The 21,965-nt window shown below is 41.7% G+C and overlaps 3 protein-coding genes across 3 annotated transcripts; 1 reads left to right on the top strand and 2 right to left on the bottom strand.

The window, feature by feature from the left end:
* Positions 1-2,666: 2,666 nt before the first annotated feature.
* LOC134378355 (olfactory receptor 2H1) lies at positions 2,667-3,605 on the bottom strand. Its single transcript, XM_063097386.1, has one exon. The coding sequence runs from the start codon at positions 3,603-3,605 to the stop codon at positions 2,667-2,669; it is 939 nt and encodes a 312-aa protein (XP_062953456.1).
* Positions 3,606-14,667: 11,062 nt separating this feature from the next.
* UBD (ubiquitin D) lies at positions 14,668-16,467 on the top strand. Its single transcript, XM_063098051.1, has 2 exons — positions 14,668-14,903; positions 15,522-16,467. Exons 1-2 carry the CDS (start codon positions 14,877-14,879, stop codon positions 15,990-15,992), a joined length of 498 nt encoding a protein of 165 aa, XP_062954121.1. The 5' UTR covers positions 14,668-14,876; the 3' UTR covers positions 15,993-16,467.
* Positions 16,468-17,753: 1,286 nt separating this feature from the next.
* LOC134378982 (putative olfactory receptor 2I1) lies at positions 17,754-21,784 on the bottom strand. Its single transcript, XM_063098259.1, has 2 exons — positions 21,779-21,784; positions 17,754-18,695 (listed from the first exon to the last, which is right to left on the bottom strand). The coding sequence occupies exons 1-2, from the start codon at positions 21,782-21,784 to the stop codon at positions 17,754-17,756; spliced, it is 948 nt and encodes a 315-aa protein (XP_062954329.1).
* Positions 21,785-21,965: the final 181 nt, after the last annotated feature.

The following is a 21,965-nucleotide window of genomic DNA, read 5'->3' as shown; positions in this document are numbered from 1 at the left end:
TGCTTCAGGAATTACAATGTAAATACATAACTTTTCACAGTCTACTTAGAATTAATAGTTTGCCACTTCATGTAGAATGTAGAAACTTCACCCTTTATCATCATTACTTTATTCTGTAATTTTCACATGTATTTCATCGATGCACATTGAAACCCCATCAGTGTTGTACCTTTCTGTTCCAAAAGTGATACATATTTTAAAGAACTCAAAGAGAATAATCAGCTTTTCTATTTACCGGATAGTTACCATTTCTGTTGCTCTTCCTTCAATGTGATATTCCAAGTTTCCCTCTCGTTTTACTTCCTCTCTGTCTGAAGAACTTCCTTTCGCATTTCTTTGAGAGCAAGCCTGCTGGTGATAAATTCTCTTCCTCTTCCTTCACTAAGAATGTCCTTATTTCACCTTTATTCCTGAAGAATATTTTAACTGTATATAGAATTGCCCGGTGAACATTGATTCTAAGGAATGGGAGGTAAGGACTTTTGCTGCCAACTGTGGGTGAAGAAAAACAATGAATGTGTCTTGTTTAAGACTGAGGTTCACACACAACACCAGGTTTTTCTGCTGGGCTTCAGACCCTAAAGCCTGGGAAAAGGCTATATAGTCTTAAGCAATTGAGAAGACCATCCATCTCACCTTGAAGGTGGTGAAGCCCATGATGAGGAGCTGCCCATGTCTCTGATGGGGTCGGGTGATGAGGGGCAGAGACACCTCCTTCCTGGTTTGGCTTAATGAAAAAAATTATGGTAGATTATGCAAATAGAAAAGACAATTTGATTTTTTTTGGTGTACCACTGCATTGGAGGTGACTACTCAGGAGTAGAGTAATACTGGAGGAAAAACAATTTATTTTCTTCTGGCTGATGTTCAGCAACACAGGTGCCCAGATACTTTGATGACAGGAAGTCTTAATCCAGGAGACAAGAGTTCCACATGCTGTATATTTTGTGGATAGCAACAAAGACTTCATTGAAATATCCTATTGTAACCCAACTATTGTATGATGTTTTCCCTTTCTTTCTGGGTTCCTTGGTGGAGAAGGGAAGAAATACTACAAATAAAACAGTGAACTTTTCCCCTAATATTCCACTTTTATTTCATTCTCAAGGAAACTGTTATGTGTGACTATAGTGTGGCAACAACCATATATATTGTAAAGGTTGCTATATTGAAAATCAAAGGGTATGTATTTTAGTTTTAACAATCCATTGTGTGTATTTACATGAGATTATGAACTTGTTGAGTTTCAGTTCTTCTTCCCTTCTAGCTGTTACTTGAGGGAGAAAAGGAGAAAGAGAAGGCAAAAGATGATCAATATAAGAAGGGGCAAGTAGAAAGAAAGGACTTTGAGGAAGAAGCATGTGCAGTAGACAAAATGCTTATTTCCCCCCAAATTCTTATGTTGAAATCATAATGCCTGAGGTGATGATATTAGAAGGTGGAGACTTTGGGCAATAATTAGCTCATGAAGGAAAATTCCTCATGATTGGGATTATGGCTCTTGTAAAAGAGACTCAGAGAGCTGGCTAGCCCCTTTCACCATGTGAGATCATATGAAGTCACCATTTATCAATCAGAAAGTGGGCACTAGACATGGAATCTGCCATGACCTTGGACTTCCCAGCCTCCAGAACTGCGAGAAATAAATTTCCGTTGTTTATAAGCTAAAGGGGTTATGATATTTTGTTATAGCATTCTGAATAAACTAAGACTAGGTAGGAACCAGAGATGAAGATGAGTGCTAATGACAACTATGAAGCACACCGATGACAAGCAAGGCAAGGCCAAGTCTTGACTGATTTAACCAGTAAAGATAAAATGAGCCACTTTTAGATTCAGAAAGTTTTTTTTACAAACAAATAAAAAGGAAAAAAAGTCAAAGGTGCCAGATTCCTGGATCCTTGCCCCACATACCAAAAAGATGACACTGAAATGAAAGGGGCCAGATGACTGCAACACTTGTGGATACCCTGGTGGCGAGGAGCCAATTCTAGACTGTAGCTAAGTCCCATTACATTCTGCAGCAATATTCTAAAGGATTTGGGGCAAAACCCTCTTGCTCCCTCAGAACCTGGGAGGCAATAAAAAATTGCCTCATGGCAGCCTCACAGTGGATATAGGGAGGAGAGTGAGAGATGGGCTTGAAGCGGGCTCTGACAAATTTCCCAGCCTCTTATATTCCAGGAGGATCAAAAGGCAGCCTTTGAAGCCTCAGATTAGCTGTGGTTCAGGCCTTTGTTGCTTGTCCTATGTAGATGTGTATAAGGTCTCCACACTGCCATGATGGAGCAGTGCCCCTACACTGACATGACAATTGGAGAGAGATTATATAGCCGGAAATGGGCATGGTGGAGTTAAGAAATCTATATAAGTGAAGACAGTGAAAAACAGGATGGAGGGGAGAGGAAATATTAAAAACTCAAAGGCGTGATAGTGTTTGAATTTAAGGAGTTTATGGAGATACCTACTTTCTCTTAACCCAGTTTCTCTCTCCCTCACTTCATTCTTCCTTCTCTGTCTCTCTCATGGATGCCACATAGTCACACTGTGACCCATTGCAGTGGCTCAGGTGTGTGCAAAGAAGGAAGCAGCCAGGAGAAATCAACATTTTCACAAATTACTAAAAAACTCTTCTTAATCTAGAAAATACATTAAGCAGCTCCCCCTCAGCTCTCCCTGGAGTCCCTGTCCTTCCTCAGCAACCTCCTGAATGCCCTCTTTACCTCCTTGTTCCGCAGGGTGTATATGAGAGGGTTAAGTGAAGGAGTGCCCACTGCATAGAAGAGACCAAAGAACTTGCCCCTCTCTTGAGCATAAGGATTTTTGGGCTGGAGATAGACAGCAATGACTGAGCTGTAGAAGAGGGTGACCACAATGAGATGGGAGGAGCAGGTCCCCAAAGCCTTTCTCCATGCTATGGCAGAATTAATCCTCAGCATTGCCCTGGCAATGGCACCATAAGAGACAAGGATGATGGTGAGTGGTGCAACCACGAGGATGACACTGGATACAGCCAACTGGATCTCATTAAAGGTGGTGTCTCCACAGGAGAGTCGAATTAGAGAAGGGACTTCACATAAAAAGTCATCAATCTGCTGGTGGGGACAGAAGGGCAGGCGGAGGGTTGGTGGTGTCTGGACTATTGATTGGACCAGTCCAATGACCCAGGCCACAGATGCCAGTTGCCAACACAGGCGGGGGTGCATGATGGTGACATAGTGGAGGGGCTGGCAGACAGCTACATAGCGGTCAAAGGCCATCACTGTCAGGAGGATGCACTCAGTGGTCCCCAGGGACAGGAAGATGAAGAGCTGGACAGAGCAGCCCAGGAAGCTGATGGTCTTCTTTGGGCCCCAGAGATTGACCAGCATCTGGGGGACACAACTTGTGGTAAAGCAGAGGTCCAAGAAGGAGAGGTTGGAGAGGAAAAAGTACATTGGAGAGTGGAGCCTGGGGTCCAGCACAGAGAGCAGGATGATGAGGGTGTTGCCCACCAGGGTCAGGAGGTAGGAAGTTAAGACAACCACGAAGAGAATCTTTTCCAGCCCTGGATGTTCAGAGAATCCCAGAAGGAGGAAGCCCGCTGGAGAACTTTGGTTGACCATGGTCGGTTTCTGTCCAAACCTGGAGGGATGAGGCTGTGAGACTAGCGTGATTCAGCGTGTCTTATAAAACTCACCCTGGGGGCTTGCGAGGTCACACCAGGTGGACATTTCTCTTCTGCCTCTGCTCCCCCAGCCTCCCTTCCCCAGGGACATCACCATCCTGCAGCTCCTTCTCTTCCTCTGCTCCTTCTGGTCAAAGGTTGTCTAGTGGAATTGAGGAACCACCAATGTGCTGGCAAAGGAATGAAGCCTCATGCCGGTTCCTCTGACTTACTGGTTGAGGGCAAAGAAAGCTGATGAAAAATATGAATTAATTAATAACGCTTCATTTTTTAAAACAATGAATTATTAAGCATCTATTTTGCTCTGAAAACTGTGGTAGTTCTGAATATTCCATTATGTACATCCACGAAGAATTAATGAAGACATCCTTTTGATAGAATTTTACTATTACACACATGTATGCAGGGTTATTTTCTATTCTGGGGCATAAATTTCCTAGAATCTTCATGCTTTATCTACTTTGCCTGTGTTTTTAGGGGATCCAATTAGAAACAGAAGCAGAGTATGTGGATTAAGGAAGAGATTTCTACTCTGTGTGAAGTGACCCCACCCACAGAGATAGCAATTAAGTGATTTTGTCCTGTCCTCATTTTTAAAATGTAATTATGATTTATTCAACTCAGTACAAGACCTTTATCAACTTAACATTATGTGCAATGTGGCAAAATAAAATGAAAAAATGCTACCAGTTGTCTTGTTCTGGGGCTTAGAAATAAAAAGGATGATATAATTTTTTAAAAATCTTCTCTTTCAGATAAGATTACATCAATAGGAAAATACACTGAGTTGAGATTGAGACATTTAAGTAGAAATTAGAATTTAATACTTTCTGAATTTTATTCACTAATTAAGATTTAAATCATTTATATATAAAAATTCAAACCTAAAGAAAATTTCCAAGAGGGGTCTAATGAACTCCTGTACATCCTTTATCTATATTCATAAATTGTTAATATTTGCCTCTTTTTATTATTTTCTCATCCTCTTTATATATACAATTAAATTTATTCTGAGCCATTAGAGAGTGGGTTGCATATATAATGTCTCATCGTTCCTTCATGTTTCTAAGAAGGAAATTCTTTTATTCTGGAAAAACAGCAAAATTACTATATATAGGAAATCCAACACTGACAAAATATTATCATTTCCTCTGTAAACTATACTCATAATTTTGTCAATAATGTTCTTTATAGAAATTCCATAGGCGATCCAGTCCAGATCACATATATCTGACCTTGGCCTCATTAATAGCCTTTCCCTAGTCACTGAAAGTGATGTGGCAAATGCAGGTCCTTGGATTTCCCGAGTGAAGAATCCCATGAGGAACCCACAATAACTTCAAGCTCACACGGCAGGGTCACACTTACACTCAAAGTTTATTGCAAAGTGAAAGTACACGTAGGAGGTGCACAGGCAACCTTGCAAATGAGGACCACCCCATGACTTCTTAGGGAAAGATTTATATGTTGTTCTGGGATAGGGCTGTATCTCTATCTTAACTAAGGGGGGGAATATTTAAAAAGGAGGGGGGAGAAAAAGGGATTTGGGTGCCTTTTTGCTTGAACAAGCTCCTTTCTGAGAATAAAAGAGAAACGGGTTTTTTTGTACTTTGTGGGTTTGTTTCCTGCTCAGAAAATCACAAGGCTTTGAAGAAAGGTTAGCTGATTGTTGGGGTTGTTAAGGAGTTGTTAGCTGGTGTCAGCTTGAGCAGCCTGAATATCCATAAGCAGCCTCCCTAGGGCAAGTCAGTGTTCTATCCTGCCTCAAAACAACCAGTTTTAAAGTATAGGCTGATGTGTTCAGGCTCTGTTCACAAGAAGCAGAGAGGGTGGAGGAGTGTGGCTTCATGCACATAACAAACACTGGGGAATACACAGAAAATTGTCAAGGCCGCCAGACTTGAAGGCAAATAAATTAAAGATAACGTGTGGGTGAGAAAAAGAAGTCTGTGCAGTAAAGGAGAAATCCGGGTGGTGAGTCAAGGAAAGCCTCTGAAGGAGGCGACATGGGCTTTTGCTGTGAGAAACTGTGTTGAAGATGAGCTTAGTGACAGGGATGGGTTGCTGCTGACACCCTGGCAGATAAGAGGCAGGAACTGAGGGTCCTCTGAGCACAATCTTAGGAAGGACATTTAAGGGATGAGATGGCAAGCAAATTGGTGGTCTCATTGTCAAAAAGTGCCTTGTGACTTACGGGATGGCACAATCATCTCCCCATCAGTCTCCATCTTGTGTTGAAAGCTACCTGTCATCTCTCTCTTTTTTTTTTTACGACTCTGTCTTTTTTGTCTTTTTCTATATTTCTTCCTCCATCATTACTTTTCTCTTTGAAGATAAGATTCATCCCCTTTTCAAAAATTAATTTTTCAAACAAAAGAGGGTATAAAACATATTTATGAATTTTACAGAGTAATAAAATAAACACAGGGTATACCTGTCCCCCTCCCTAATTTAAGAACAGGGCAAATGTTACCGGTATCTTAGAAGCCTTCTGGTAACATCTTTCCTGTGAAAGAAGAAAATGCTAATCTGGTTATTTTTAATTTATTGTTTCTTTGTAAACTTTACAGTATCATATCTTCTGTATCTCAGCAATTGCATACCTTGTTTTGTTTATCCATAAACTGTAGTGTTTGTCACATTTTTACTCTCTGGGCAACTATTCCCACTGTGCATTTTTTCTGAATCTCTTCAGTTTAAGTTTTCCATTGACTCTCTGTTCTCTCTTGTTTTCTGTCTTTAGTAACATGTCCTTTTCAATCACTTCTTGGCCTTTTGGCTAAGATCAAGTGTAATAAAATGTCTTTTTCTTACCCTATTTCTCCCAGTCGTTTTATTCTGACACTAACAAAATGCAAGCACTAGTTTTTCTGTTTCCTATTAATTTCACACATATATGAACTTATTCCTTTATTGGTCACCAAAGAGCTGTACTAGCTGCTACAAGGTTATGAGATACAAATTCTGCTCTACAATACAATAATGATAACCATCTATTATTTTAACAGTTACCATTTGTTGAGTGCTTCCTATATACCAAACATTGTGCTAAGTAATTTTCTGGAATACCTTGTTCTCACAGCAACTCTACAAGTTAGTTAATATTATCCTTTAAAAAAAAAAATAGAAGAAGAAACAGTTTCAGAGAGGTCAAGTAACTTGCCCAAGGCTACCCAGCCAATAAGCACCAGGGCCAGGATTCTAGACCCTGTTTGATCTCAAACACCAAAGAGGACATGTGGAAACTGATGGGCTGTAGGAGAAGAATAAACTTGTAACTTACTTACAATAAAGTCAGGATCTCTTCATTGCCTTGCTGCCAGATCTTCCTCATGAAAAGGGGCTTCTGGACTAGTTGGAGCCTCCACTTGATTATCACAATGAGAACTAAAAGTAAACTATGGGCCGGCCCCGTGGCTCACTCAGGAGAGTGTGGCGCTGGTAGTGCCAAGGCTGCGGTTTTGGATCTTACATAGGGGTGGCCGGTGTGCTTGCTGGCTGAGTGTGGTGCAGACACCACCGTGATGAGTGTTGCAATCCCCTTACTGGTCAGAAAAAAAAAAAAAAAAAGAACTAAATGCAAACTATGAAGGAATATTACACCCTTGAAATTGATTAGAGTTTAGATTTCAAGTAAGAGTAGTGGTTGCTATTGCTTAATTACCTGGGCACTTTTAAAAGCACTGCACATTTACTGCTCCTTATAATACCTCAAGAGGTAGGTACTATTATTATCTTCTTTTTCAGAAAAATAAATGAAAGCACCACAGAGGATAAGTAATTTGTTCTTTCAAGTTTAGCTAATAAACACCAGAGCTGAGATTTGAACCCAGGTGGGCTGGCCCAAAAGGCTGTGTACCAACCATCCCACCATCAGTCTGCTGGATGCGTGAGGCAGAGGTAACTCTTTATTATGGAGCTCTTTGCTAAAGGCTTCTTTTCCTCAATCCAGTAAGTTAACCTCTCTTTTAGTGGCACTGGAGGTAGAAAGAGAGGCATGGTGAGATGATGGAGAGAGAGATCCCAAGACTCTCATCCCATGGAGAGAAACAGCTCATTAATTTTGCCAAGACTAGGGGCCCCACGGCCAACAGACAATTAATTAGTAATTGCCACTAATGTTTAAGAAAAGATGGGAGGATTCAGAGGAAACGTGCCAGCAACAGTGCTCCCTTTGGTAAATAAAACGGTCACCCTCTGCTCCTCTGGGTCACTGAGGAGTATAGGGCACTATTCTCTCCTCTCTCCCCGCCTCCCGAGTGTCCCATATTTCCAGTTTTTCCTGTAAAGCCCCCAGTGTGCTCATTCGATACCTCCTTACTTGGCTTATTTTCTTTCTCCTTTTAAATTGAGGTACAATTTGGCAAATGTGCACTCCAGGCAATCACCACCCCAGTGAAGATATAGAATATTTCCATTACTCCGGAACATTTCCCATGCCCAGTTACAATAATCCTCCCCACTTCATGCTCTAGGCAACCACTCATCTGATTTCTATCATTTTAGGTTGTTTTGCCTGTTCTAGAACATCACATGGAAGATTCATTCAGTATATGCTCTTTTGTGTTTGGCTTCTTCTACTTCATACAATATTTTTTGAGATTCATCTATGTTGATTTGTGTGTCAGTAGTCTATTCCTTTTTTTATTACTGAGTGGTATAATTTGTAGTTGGAAAAAGATGAGAATAACATTTATCAATAAAGAACAAAATAAATGAAGTGCATACAGTGGAGTTAACTGATAAGATCAAGTTGCAAAGTGTATATATAATATTCTGTTATTTCGGAAAGAAACTGGGCTGGCTGGTTAGCTGAGTTGGTTAGAACACAGCCTTATAACACCAAAGTCACGGTTTGGAAGCTGAGTTGCCTGAGGAACAGGAATGAGAAGGAGACTTACTATTCATCATATACTTTGTCTCATTTTTATTTTTCTTTAGTTTTGCAACCTGGATATGTTTTACCTATTCAGTTATATAAATAGATCAATAGGTGATAGACAGACAGTGTGGAAACAGGTATGTATCTTTTTTATGCTGTTATTGGCTCAGGACAGAACTACCTATAGGCTATGCACCATGGGAACCAGTTTCAGTGCTCATCGCTAGTTGTCAGGCAAATGGCCATGAAAAGCTGGTGTCTACATTAGGTTAAATATCGTGATTCTGTGCCTTCCCTACTCCCAAACATGCATCTTCCACTAATATCTTACATGCCACAAAACTTGGAAATTTTGATAATATATCACATATCATCTAACAGCAAGAGAATCTAAAATTAACTAAAATCAGAAGACAAACCTAACCAAACTAAGAAAAAAAAATGTAATTCTAAGACCATCACTGAGCCTGGCACTTGGGTCTGACGGCAACGTGTGAAGATTGTCTAAGCTGACAAAATACCTGGAAGAGCTAATGCAGTCGTGGGTTGCAGGATGATCTGTGGACCAATAGCCCACATCCACTTTGCAGCAGTGAGGCAATCCATTGTTTAAGGATATCACAATTTGTTAATCCATTCACCTGTTGATGGGCGTTTAGGTTTGTGGTTGTTTTAAAATACGTCCCCCATGTTTTTGAAGTTCTTCCCTTCACAAGGTAGAGCTTGCTTCCCTTCCCTTTGAACGCGAGCTGCACTTAGTGACTCACTTTTAACAAGTAGAATGTGGCAGAAATCATGGTGTGTGACATCCAAGACTAGGTCATAGTGGCATTGTGACTTCTTCTTTGTTCTTTCTTTGGATTGTTCAGTTGGCAGAAACTAAACAAGGAGTGATGGAGAGGTACAAATGGAAAGGAACTAAGGCTCCCTACTAAGAATAAGTAACATGTGGCTGGGACATCTTGTAAGCCGATCCACCAGCTTCCTCCAAATCTTCTGAGGACTGTAATTGGCTGGCACCTTGACTGCAACCTCAAAAGAGAGCATAGGCTAGAATCAGCTACCTCTGAAGAGTCAGCTACCTCTGAATTCCTGACTCACAGAAACTGTGAGATCATCTCCCCAGAAATCATCTTCAGAATCTTCTAAATTCCTGGTCCACAGAAACTGTGAAATAATAAATATTTGTTGTTTGAAGTCCCTACGTTTTGGGGTAATTGGTTATGCAGCAATAGAAACTAATGGGGGATGGTTTCCAGTTTTTGCTGTTATGAATAAATGTGCGATGAACTTTCATGTGCAAGTCTTTTTGGATATATATTTTCATTTCTCTTTGGTAAATAACTATGGGTGAAACTTCTGGGTCATGTAGCTATTCTAGTGGGTGTGAATTGATCTTATTATTGTTTTTTATTTTTATATTTTTAATCAAATTTTTGGATGTATTTAGGGTGTACAACGTGATGTTTTAATATACATATACACAATTAAATAATTATTACAGCCAAGCCAATTAACATTATCAACTCACAGTTACCTTTTGTGTGTGTGTGTGTGTGTGTGTGTGTGTGTGTGTGTGTGTGTGTGTGTGGCAAGAGCACCTAAAATCTTTTCTCTTAGCAAATTTCCAGTATATAATAGGATATTATCGACTATAGTCTTCATGCCGCACGTTAGATCTTTAGACTTATTAATCTCATAGCTTTAATTTACATTTCTCTGATGACTAAGTTGCTGAGCATCTTTTCATTTTTGTTATATCTTCTTTTGTGAAATGTCTGTTCAAGTCATTTGCCCATATTTTATAGCATTTCTCTTTTTATGATAGAATTGTTGGAGTTCTGTGTATGTTCTGGATAAAAGCATTTTGTCAGATAAACACATTGTAAGTATTTTTTTCTCAGTCTGTGGTTTGATATTTCATTTTAAACAGCATCTAGCTAGTCAGCCAGCCTATATTTTAACTGTTGTTTACCTTATTTACATAAATTTTATAAGACTTTTATTAATTAAATGTGGTCATAAATACTTTGTTGTGCAGTTTTGCTTGTGTTTATTTTTCTTTAGAACATTTGTTTCAGACAATAACATTACCCTTAGTAAAGTGAATATGTGTGGCTCTATTAATAGTTCCACTGATCTCTTAATTATGTCTTTCACGTAAGTAATAAATTACTTTAACAAACATTAAGTTCTTATAGTTAAACTTTAGACTTGATGTGACAAGATGAGATAGTATCAGAGGAATCCTAAGGGTCTTATTTCCTATTGAAAATCTCCTTCAAGTAACTCATATCAGCATTTAAATTGGGCTTCATTTCTGTTAAAATGCAAACATACCCTGAATTTCAAAGTGGTTTCTCTCTCTGTCTTTCTATGTAGTTTTCTTTGTTTTTGAGATTTATAAAGTGTGTAATACTTTATAGTCTTCTTGGTTTTACTTTTTTCACCCAATAGGTTTCTAGAATACTTATCCATATTGTTTCTTGCAGGTACAATCCATCCATTTATGCTGCTAATGAGATTTCACATTTCAAGTTGATTTAGGTTGCTTTGGTTTGGCATGTCCTTTTTAAATATTGATAGGTATTCCCAAACTGCTCTACTTTGAGGGCAGACAAATTTTTTCCCTACCACCTACAAATGAGAATTCACAGTAGATTTTTGGCTGAGTTTGGTTGGCATTTCTGAAGCAATATTTTAGATCTCAAAGTAGTTTTAGTAACTCTTTCATGGACATTATTAAAAATACCAGAAAGAGATCTTTGTTCCAAGGAGGCTTCGATGGGGGCAGTGATCAGTCCAAGACCACCTCATTAGTGAGAGCCAAGCTGGGAGGTTTGTAGATATCTGAGACATTGCTAAGATGTCCATAGTATGATCTCTCATATTGGCTGGTTTTCTGAATTTGTTAGAGGGACAAATGAAAAGAGGTCTTTTTGCCTCTGAAAGAATTTATTGTGACATTGAGGGGAAAAAAAGTCCAATTAACACTGAGGTAGTAAGCAAGGAGGAAATCAGGTCCCAAGAAATCCTGCCTGTGGTCAGCAAAGGGGAACTAGGTTGTCTGGGACAGCCCTTGCCCTGGCCTTGGGCAAGGAGGAAATTTCACATAAGAAGGAAGGAGCGGGGAGAGAGAGAGAGAGAGAGAGAGAGAGAGAGAGAGAGAGAGAGAGAGAGAGAGAGAGAGAGAGAGAGAGAGAGAGAGAAAGAGAGAGAGAGAGAGAGAGCTCAGAGTCCAGCTTTGTTGTTCATGTTCCTATGTTCCTTGAAAGGGCACTGCTTCTCAGAATCCAGGTCCTTTCTGGGTAGGGAATCTTCTGAACTCATTTCTCCTGGGAATATCCCAAGCTTGTCCTTGTAGTAACCCCATGCAGGAAATCCCCAACTTCAGTGGTGCTTTTTTCCTTTCTTTTCTTTCCACTGAAGCAACACAATATGATAGGAAGAATAGAACTATAGAAATAGAGATTTGCATTTGAGCCCTTGTTTACCAATTACTACTAAGATGACTGTGGGTGAGTTAGCTTCTTGTTTATCACCAAGGAAACAAATACTTTCTTCATTAGAATGCTGAATGAGGTACCATTTAATAATATATCCTGAAATATAAGTACTCACTAAATATTATTTCCCCATTTTTGTTATTCATTTACATGTTCATTCATGCATTTAATGAGTATTAAGTATTTCCTGTGCCAGACAGCATGCTGGGGCAGCGCTGAAGATGCCAGTTAATTAAGACACGATCATGACCCTCAAGATTCCTACTGTTTACTGGGGGTGAAAGACAAGCAGATGATCCTATTGCTGGAGAAATGTGCTCTGAATGGCTTTTGGGGGAAGTATGGGAGGACAGAAGCTGGGCACACAACCCAGGATCGGGAGGAAGAGAGTTAGGGAAGACTTCCTGAAGGACATACTGCTTACACTGTGTATTCTTATAAATTCATGCTGTTGGGGTAGAGTTGGAGGAAAAGACATGCTCAGCAGCCTGGAGATGGCAGGGAACTTGGTGCATTTAAGGATATGAGGGGAATTCTGGGAACCATGCATGGACTCAGCTAGATGTGCACATCTGCAGCTTAGGTTGGGGCTGTGGTACAGATCTGGGGGGCATCAACAGACAAATATCTATCCTGAAATGTCATTCCTGGGCTCCTCTTCCTGGCACCTCTGGCCAAGCTCTCCTTGCTGCCCCTTATAATGTGGACATTGGCACCGAAATTGTGTAGACTACTGAGGTGAGAAGGGCAAAGAAGGAAAGGGTATGAGAAGAGAGTGATCTAATTTTAAGCAGCTATTAACCATCTGCTCTTCCTCTTGCCTTCCCAGAAATGACATCATGATGTTCTAAGAAAGTAGTGGGTGTAAATAAATTTTGAAATGTGAAAGCAGTTCACTCAAGTCTGGGTTTGTACTGCTTTTCCTTTCTCTTTCAGGCCCCTCCCCCAGTCTTACCCTGCTGCAGGGCTGTTTGGTTTTCCCCCATCACCCTCAACCTGATCTGACATTTTCTGCCTAGCCACTGGTGATGTTTCAGCATCCCCAAATCCTATTGGACAGTGGATACAGGGCACCATTTTTCTGTTGTGCAGCAGCCAGAGGTCAGAACTTTGGTTTCTAAACACAGGAGACGACAAAAATCTGGAGAGACATTCTGAAAAGAAAATAGTGAGAAAATCGTATTAAGTGAAATAAGCCAGGCACAGAAAGAGAAATACCATATGTTCTCACTCATAAGTGTGAGCTAAAATAATAAACATATACATAAAAGATAGAAAGGAAGTTAGACAAAATAAATAAATAAATAAAAATAAAAAAGGAGAATAGCAGAGGCCAGTGGTTTCCAGTCTATCAGGCACTCTTTCCCCTCATACTTATTCTATGTGTTTAAAAAAGTATGTCCACTCCACTAAATACATTTAAGTAATAGTACCAATTTTATTAACTGGCTATCGAAGAAGAACTTCAAATAGAAGAATATGATTTACATTAGGCTTTTAAAAAATCAGAGTGAGCTCTTGGATCTCTTTACCCCATGTGGGCACTTCTGCAAATTGAAATTCTCCAGGACAGAACCCTTTATAATAAAATGGGGTCAGTGAATGAAGCTTCAGTGAATGGCCATTACAAACACAGCAAAACAAAGATGGTAACTTGGCATTTTTACAGACTTGCTACTTGGAAAAAATATGAAGCACTTTTAATAAGTGCTTTTTAAAAAAATTGATTCTGTGATAATATCCTAGGAGTTTGGGAGAAGGCAGTGATGAACTGGAATGTTAGGAGGGTCAGAGTGACTGCATAAATTCCCTGAGGACGCACAGCTCCTGCAAACCCTTTGTCTCAATCCAAATCTTAACAGTGAGGGAGTGAGCAGCACGTTTAGGTTATTTGTGGGATGACAGTAGCGAGGAGCATCAGGAGTAAAGGCGGGGAAATAAAGGCACTGCAGTGTGAGAGTGGATGTGGATTGTTTTGGTGTGTGGAAGAAAGTAGCAAGCATTTAAGTGTTGGTTTAGAATTGTTCTCAAGTAGTGTATTTGGTTTGTAGCTTCTGAGACAGGGTAGGAAGCTTGGAGAACTCACGATCCAGGAATCCAAAGATCTTTGTAAAGGACACATTACAAAGTTTTCTGATCCTGGAAGACAATCATCTTATTTTATAGACTAGGAAACCAGTATCTAAGGAAATGAACAGATTTTCCTAAGGTAATGTAGTAAGCGGCAACCCTGGGACTCAGACTCCTGTCTCTTATCATTCTAGGGTTATGTCTCTGATGTCTTCTCAAAGCATGTTTTACATATTCTGCCATGCTAGTGTGAAGAGGTTTCTCACAGGCACATCATTCCTTGCCAACCCTGACTGTCCTCTCCTGGGTGCTCTTCCTCTCAAAAAGGGCCCTGGCTGATGGAGTGCTCTTAAAAGCAGCAGGAGAGGGTCACCAAGCATAACAGGTCTTCAGACCAGTTAGGGGCCAGGGCTGCAGGCTTAGACAGTCATAAGTCGGGACTGGGGGCAGAGAGATGAGTGATTAATAAGGGAAAAATTCTCAACAGAGAAGGACCATACCATGTTTGGGCAAAAGTGCAAATGGATCGGCCGAAGAGAGAAGTGCATGATCAAGAAGTATTCTTTGTTTATTAACTCCACCCCAGCAAAAGTGAAAGAAACTTCAAGATAATATGCAAGAACAAAGTGCACAGCAAAGTAAGACAAACACAGCTGTCTAGGCAGGGGATTTCCAACTCAACTGCTTGTATATAAGCCAGACGCAAGATCCTTCTTCTCAGTCTCTTGCTTCTGCTCTCTCAACTGCAAAGATGTCTCCCAATGCTTCCTGCCTCTGTGTAAGTTGGGATTTGATAAAGGGGATGGAGAAAGGAAAGACACTTCCGAGAGTTGGGGAAGATCTCAGGAATTAATGAGGGACAGTGCTTGGGGAGGCCAGGTGACTGTGAAGACATCTTCAAGGACAGAAGACAGGCATTGATACCTGCAGAATGGGAAGAGGGGTTCTCTGAAGAGAAGCTGGGCATTTAAGACCCCGAGTTCTCTTTTGAATCTGACTTTGGACTAGCTGCTGTTTGGGATATATAGTAGGAAGTGGGGGTTGTTGGCTGCGGTGAGACAGAGAAAAGAGAGAGACCCGAGCCGGGTGCCATTTCAGCTAAGAAGATTTATTCCACCGGTGTGGAGGGGAGACTGAGTCAGATCAGCTCCCGCCTCCATACCGACTAAAAAGGTTTTATAAGGTTTAAATTAGAGGAAGGGCATTGGGTGGTCATTTTTGCATAAGAATCTGTTTTGCACAAATTCCAGTTTTTCTCAGAAAGCACAGATTATTGGAAAGGAGCTGGAGGATCAGAAAGGCAGGGGAAGGGTGGGAACAATTATGATGGGGGGAGCAGGGGCTGTAAAGGGTGGCAGGCATTCTAGGCAACTGTCTTTTGGCTTTCGTTGCCCAGGTGAATGTCTCTTCCAAGGAATGGGGATTAATGACCTTTGGTGCCAACCCAGATGACAGAGTGAAGAAGATTAATGAACATGTCCGGTCTAAGACTAAGGTTCCTGTGCAGGACCAGCTTCTTCTGCTGGGTTCCAAGACCCTAAAGCCACAGAGAAAGCTGTCATCTTATGGTATTGACAAGGAGAAAACCATCCACCTCACCCTGAAAGTGGTGAAGCCCAGTGATGAGGAGCTACCCTTGACCCTTGTGGAATCAGGTGATGAGGGGCTGACACACCTCCTCCAGGTGCGAAGATCCAACTCAGTGGCCCAGGTGAAAAAGATGATTGAGACAAAGACTGCTGTAAGCCCTAAGACCCAGATTGTGACTTGCAATGGAAAAAAACTGGAAGACGGGAAGATTATGGCAGATTATTGCATCAGAAAGGGGGATTTACTCTTCCTGACATACCACTGCATTGGGGGTTGACCACTCTGGGAAGGGTGATATCAGGAGCTAAAGAGCTTATTTCTTTTTGTCACTCACTAACCACATCCTTTGATGATTTTCCACAATTAATGAGAATGAGATAAATAGAGTAAGATTTGGGGTAAGATGAAGAATATTTTTTCTCTATGATTCTTTGGTTTTAACATAATTGATTAAGTGGCAGAATTGTTTACAATGTATTATTGAGAATAGAAAATAAAATTTTAAGGCATTTTAGAGATAGCATTCAAAGCCAGCTTGAAATTTAATCTTTTCTTGGTTAACTTCTGATATATAGAAAAATTCCTATTTCCTTTCCCATATGACAAAATAGTAAGTTTTAGGTCGGAATCCATGTTCTACTGTTTTCTGTGTTTCTATATACGTTAAACTGTGCTTCCATCTATAATAACATTCAATAATTGTTGAGCCAAATTGAATTTTTTATAGGGAATAGTTGAATGATTTATTAGTATGAAGTGAATTAATTACTCAGACATTAATAAAAAATTAGAAATTCAATTAAACTAGTTCCTTTCTCCTTATTGAAAGCTGTTTGGTATGAAATGAAATCAGGCAACATAGCCCCTCTTTTCCTCTATGTCCAACACTCAATTAAAATTGTTCTCATTTCTGGGGATGATGGTGGGCATGGGAAGATATTTTCCATGGGGACCTAGGGAGTTTGAGTCTTTAGTATGGGCTTTTTCTGGGTAGATGTGCCTTAGGAGGGAATGGACTTTCTGAAAGGTGCAGGATTGTGGACCAGTCTCTGTCTTACCTGCCTTAGTGTCTAGCAGGTCTTCTCTAGGTCGGGGGTATTAGTCCAAGTGAGGGGGTTAAGTGGTTGGCTTCTGAGTTGACCCCAACACTCTGCCCGGGATTTGACTGGTGGGGCATTTCCCCCCTGCTTCCTTCATCAGGACATCCCTACTCCTCTCTTGGTAACTCGAGTCCCTTCCTCCATCTTCCTTCCTCCATTTTCTGCTCTGTCTTACTGTCCCTGTCTCATGTCTTGGCCACTTGTATGTTTTTCTCATAACCTGTGACATACTTGCTTTTTACCCCACCTGTCCTAGTTCTTTCTCTTTAAAATTTGTTCAAGACACACCTCTTGCAGGAGGGTTTTCCAACTTAATCCCACTCGGCACAATTCCCCACATTTATGGGCATTCCTCATCACACTTATGGGTCAGATGCTGTGTGGTGGGCACTGGGCATCTGGCTAGGTCTGCATTAGGTTGGACTAATTTCCTGGGAAGAGAGACCATGGCTCCCTTTTCTGCATGGGGTCTCCTGCAGGGTAAGGACCATGATTTCCTTGCCAACTTGAGAAACTTCTGATGGCGGAGACCATGGGGTCTTCTGTCAGATTAGGAGGAAGCTTAAAGGTAAGCACCGTGTCGCACATCATCTTGCCTGCATATGGACTCTTGAGGGATGGTTATAGCATCCCCTGAGGATGGGAAATGTCTCCACCAAATCATACTTCCTCTCTTTATCAGCTTGGAAGAAAACCCGAGGGCCATTTCCCCTTCCCTAAACCTGTATATATAAAGGATATAGGGATTTCCCCTCAAGAATCCAAATATTTCTTGATGGGAGTAAGGGATCTCCCCTATTAACCCTGGGTGCTCTAAAGACAAATCCTGCAGATTCTCATACAGAAATGAACACTCCGAAGGTTAAACTGACTTACTCTCCAATGGGTATTTCTATTTTTGGGCCCTGGGCTCATACTTTCTCCCCTCCCCGACCCACTCACTGTCCCACCTGCCCTCTCCCCAGACTCCTCAGGAACCTCCTCGCTGCCCCCTTCACTTCCTTATTCCTGAGGGTGTAGATGAGCGGGTTGAGGGCCGGTGTGACCACGGTGTAGAAGAGCGAAACGAACTTGCCCCGCCCCTGGTTGTAGCTGTGCGTGGGTTGCAGGTAGGTGTAGATGGCCGAGCCGTAGAACAGGCAGACGGCTGTCAGGTGGGATCCACACGTGCCCATCGCTTTCCTCCTGCCACCGCTGGACCGCATGGCCCACACTGCGCGGGCCACCGCGCCGTACGAGGCCAGGATGACGGCGGACGGCACCAGCAGGATGACCACGCGGGCGGCGAACATCTGGCTCTCGGTGGCGTTTCGGCTGCCGCCGCAGGCCAGCTTGAGCAGCGCTGGCAGCTCGCAGATGAAGTGGTCCAGCCTGAGGGGCGCGCACAGCGGCCGCGCGGCCAGGAGCGCGGTTTGCGCGGCGGAGTTGGCGAGGCCGCCGAGCCAGGAGGCACCGGCCAGGGCGCGGCAGAGGCGCGGCGAGGCGAGCCCGGCGTAGCGCAGCGGGCGGCACACGGCGGCTGCGCGGTCCAGCGCCATCACGGCCAGGAGGACGCACTCAGCCGAGCCCAGCGCCAGCGACGCGCACAGCTGGGCCACGCAGCCGCCGCGCGGCAGCCACAGTGCCGGGCCGCGCAGGTTGGCCAGCAGCGGCGGCACCACGCTGCTGGTGAAGCCCGCGTCCACCAGGGCCAGGTGGCAGAGGAAGTAGTACATGGGCGTGTGCAGGCGCGGGTCGCGCACCGCCAGCAGCGCAAGCGCCGAGTTGCCCGTGAGCGTCAGAAGGTAGCACAGGAGGACAAGGGCGAAGAGGACCGGCTGCAGGGAGGGCCAGTCAGAGAAACCCAGCAGGAGGAAGCGCTGTTCTGTGCTGTGGTTGGCCTAAATAAAGGGGGGAAACTCCCAGAATGTTTGGAAGGACGAAATAAAAATGGGCGACACTACCCACCCCTTCCTTACAGGCAAAGGAAAACCCGGAATATGGGGATGGGCTGGGGGAAGGGATGGAAGCACATCCAGTGTATATTTGCCAACTGTAATCTCATTTGCAGATCTGTATCCTTAGTTTAGTTAGGTAGCCACAATCTCGTATTTCATGGTTTATATATTTACAGGATCCTATGAGAGAGATAGAACCTCCGTTTTATAGATGAACAAACCTAGTGTCAGAAAGGCTAATTAAGTTGTCCTAAGGTCATAACTAGTCAGTGGCTGTGTGGGACTTGTACTTAAGCCTGACTCAATTACAAACCAGTGCTCTTTCAGCTGCCTCCCTGTTTCTGGTTGTACTCTTAGGGCCAAAGAAGAAATCTAATCTCCCTTCCACTTGGCAGCCCTTCCGATCTTTAAGGACAGATCCCACTCTAAGACTACTTCCCCCACTTTCTTTGATAGTGTGTAGTGCCTAAAAATAGGGGCAATATCCCGAGCTTGGCCTAACCAACGCTTGGTAGATCAGAATTATCACCTCTCTTGTTTCAGGTGGTTTATTTTTATTAATGCAACTGTTAAATTAAAATGGAGGCCGGGCCAGAAGAATCCCTGAGCAGACAAAGCCCTGTTAGGCCTCAGAAGTGACTTTAACCTTGCTTGATTTAAACATAAAAGATTTGAGCTATTTTTTGTAAATGCCCATATTAAGGAAAAACAGAGCTTAAGGGAAACCAATCAGAAGCAGCCAACAAACTTATAATTATGTACCTAGGGACTTACCAATGGGATAGGCCACATGAGGCAACTGTATAACTGTAACCAATCAAACATTTTCTTTGCTCTTCTTCTGTATTTGTCTTATAAAATCCCCCCTCGTGTTCCCTCTATGGAGCTCCCAAACCAGTTCTGGTTTGGAGCTGCTTGATTCACGCATCGCTGTTTGCTCAAATAAACTCTTTATTGTGCTTCAGTTTACTTTCTAACACAATGCATTATACTGTTGACTACTGATTTCTAATTTGCTGTGAGTAGAGGCTGCTTCCAATGTCCATGACCCTCCTGCTGTGAGATCTAGTGTGATGATCATAATCACACACATGCATACTGGCCTTTAAGTCAAGAGTTAGCTGGATAGAGTAAAAAAACACTTTCTGGTAGACCAGAATTCGGGAGACCTTGGTTCTACCTAGCACAGCTGACTTTAGTGGGTTATTTGATATGGGGAAGTCACTTCATTTCCTGCTACCTCAATTTTTTAAATGTGTAGATCGAGGCGTTTGAACTATATGACCTGTGAGGTTTCTATCCTGTCCTCCTGGCTTTAATATCAAATATTTCTCAAACAAATGAAAAGGGAACACAGTGAACAAAGGGAACATTATTCTCAAGGGTGAAAAGGCCCCTTGACCCTTGAGAATGATGTTGAATCAAATATCCTAATAGTACAGGAACCAAAATGATTGATGGGATGGATAAAAGTTACATAGAAACCTTTCTACTGCAAGTTTCCTGACTGGTATCGTTATGTAGATAACTTATTTTCATCACACGTTTTTTTGTGTTTTTTTTTGGTGTCTGGCTGTCCAAACCCTCGACCTTGGTGTTATGACACTGTGCTAGCCAGATAGCCCTTACACAATTTTAAACATTATACCTGCTGCTCTTAATTTAAAAATAATAATCTCTTAATTTTTGATGTTTTAGGAAAAAACCCTCTTCCCTATAACAACATCATGTTTATATGGTTCTCTCATTTTATCTCATTAGGCAGAACAGGTATTAATAAGATTAAGGACAAGGATTTGGGAGCCAGACTGCCTGGGTTTGAATCTTGGCTCTACTGTTTCCCAGCTGAGCAAACTTGGGCATGTTACTTAACCTCTTGGTGCCCCAGTTTCCTCATATAAAATAGAAGTGAGTTAAGTGGGTTAAATAAGCAAAGCTCTTAGAACAGTGCCTGGCATGTACTAGGTGTTTAATAAATACTAACTATTGCCATCCCTATTTTACAGATCAGACAGGTTTTGTTTTTGTTTTGTTTTTTTTAAAAGATGACTGGTAAGGGGATCTTAACCCTTGACTTGGTGTTGTCAGCACCACGCTCTCCCAAGTGAACTAACCGGCCATTCCTATATAGGGATCTGAACCCGTGGCCTTGGTGTTATCAGCACCACACTCTCCCGAGTGAGCCACGGGCCGGCCCAGGTTTTTAAGAGTTCCTATACTAGGTGGTGACAGAACTGGTAATGAAATTTATATCTGTTTTCATATATTAACTCCAATCTTTACTCACTTGAACATTAGGCCATAGTCTTATTTTGTAGAGTAGGATAGAAAGGAAATTGAAGTTAAATAACTTGCCCAAGGTCTCATTGTTTATGAATGCATTTTTGACTCGTCTGACTAACTCCAAGGTCCTCGTCTTTTTTTTGTAAATCAGACACTATTATGCTAGAGATTGTGGAGGATAAAAAGACATGCAAAGTCTGACCTCTATTTCTAGATGAATTTACTGCTCTGGTATCATATAAGGGTACTTCAAAAAGTTCATGGAAAGTTTCCAGTTATCTTTTAATTCTATTTTTCCACGAACTTTTTGAAGTAACCTTGTATTGGAGATGAATAAACTATAAAAGGTGATTTTAAGCTTACGGTCCAATGGTGGCTAGAGATGTTGAGTTATAAAAAGTCAAATTCTTTAGTGCTGTGATTACATAGTCACACACCAAGTCAGCCAGGCTAGTCCTAAAGCATTCCCCTTCAAACACACCATACCATGAAAAAGCGGGCATACATTAATAAAATTGCATAGATAACATTCTTATTACATTTATGTACATATTCCCAAATTCACAGTTCACACACACGTGTACACATACATGTACACCCCATCTTTCCCCTCCCATATCCAGAAGGAAAATCTGTCTTAAAATATATTTTATAACGTATCCCCGAATCTCATTTGGTATTCTAGAATGTGCCCCTCTGTGGCAAGACCATTTTCTCTTAGGGCAATGAAATGACAAACTTACCTTCATTTCTAATATCTGGCACTAATGTTTAGACTTTAAGTTTCCAGATGATAAATTGGTCTCTTGCTCCTGCTCTGGATTTTCTGGGTTGGAAATGGCAAAACCATTTTAAACAAAAGACTAAATTACATGACCCTGCTGATTTCTGGAATGAGTGTCTGAGATCAGAGCCAGGTGCTAAAGGAAG

Source organism: Cynocephalus volans, chromosome 5, assembly GCF_027409185.1.
Source record: "Cynocephalus volans isolate mCynVol1 chromosome 5, mCynVol1.pri, whole genome shotgun sequence".
NCBI lineage: Eukaryota > Metazoa > Chordata > Mammalia > Dermoptera > Cynocephalidae > Cynocephalus > Cynocephalus volans.
Note: the sequence above shows the minus strand (reverse complement) of the source record. Positions and strands in the feature narration are given on the sequence as shown.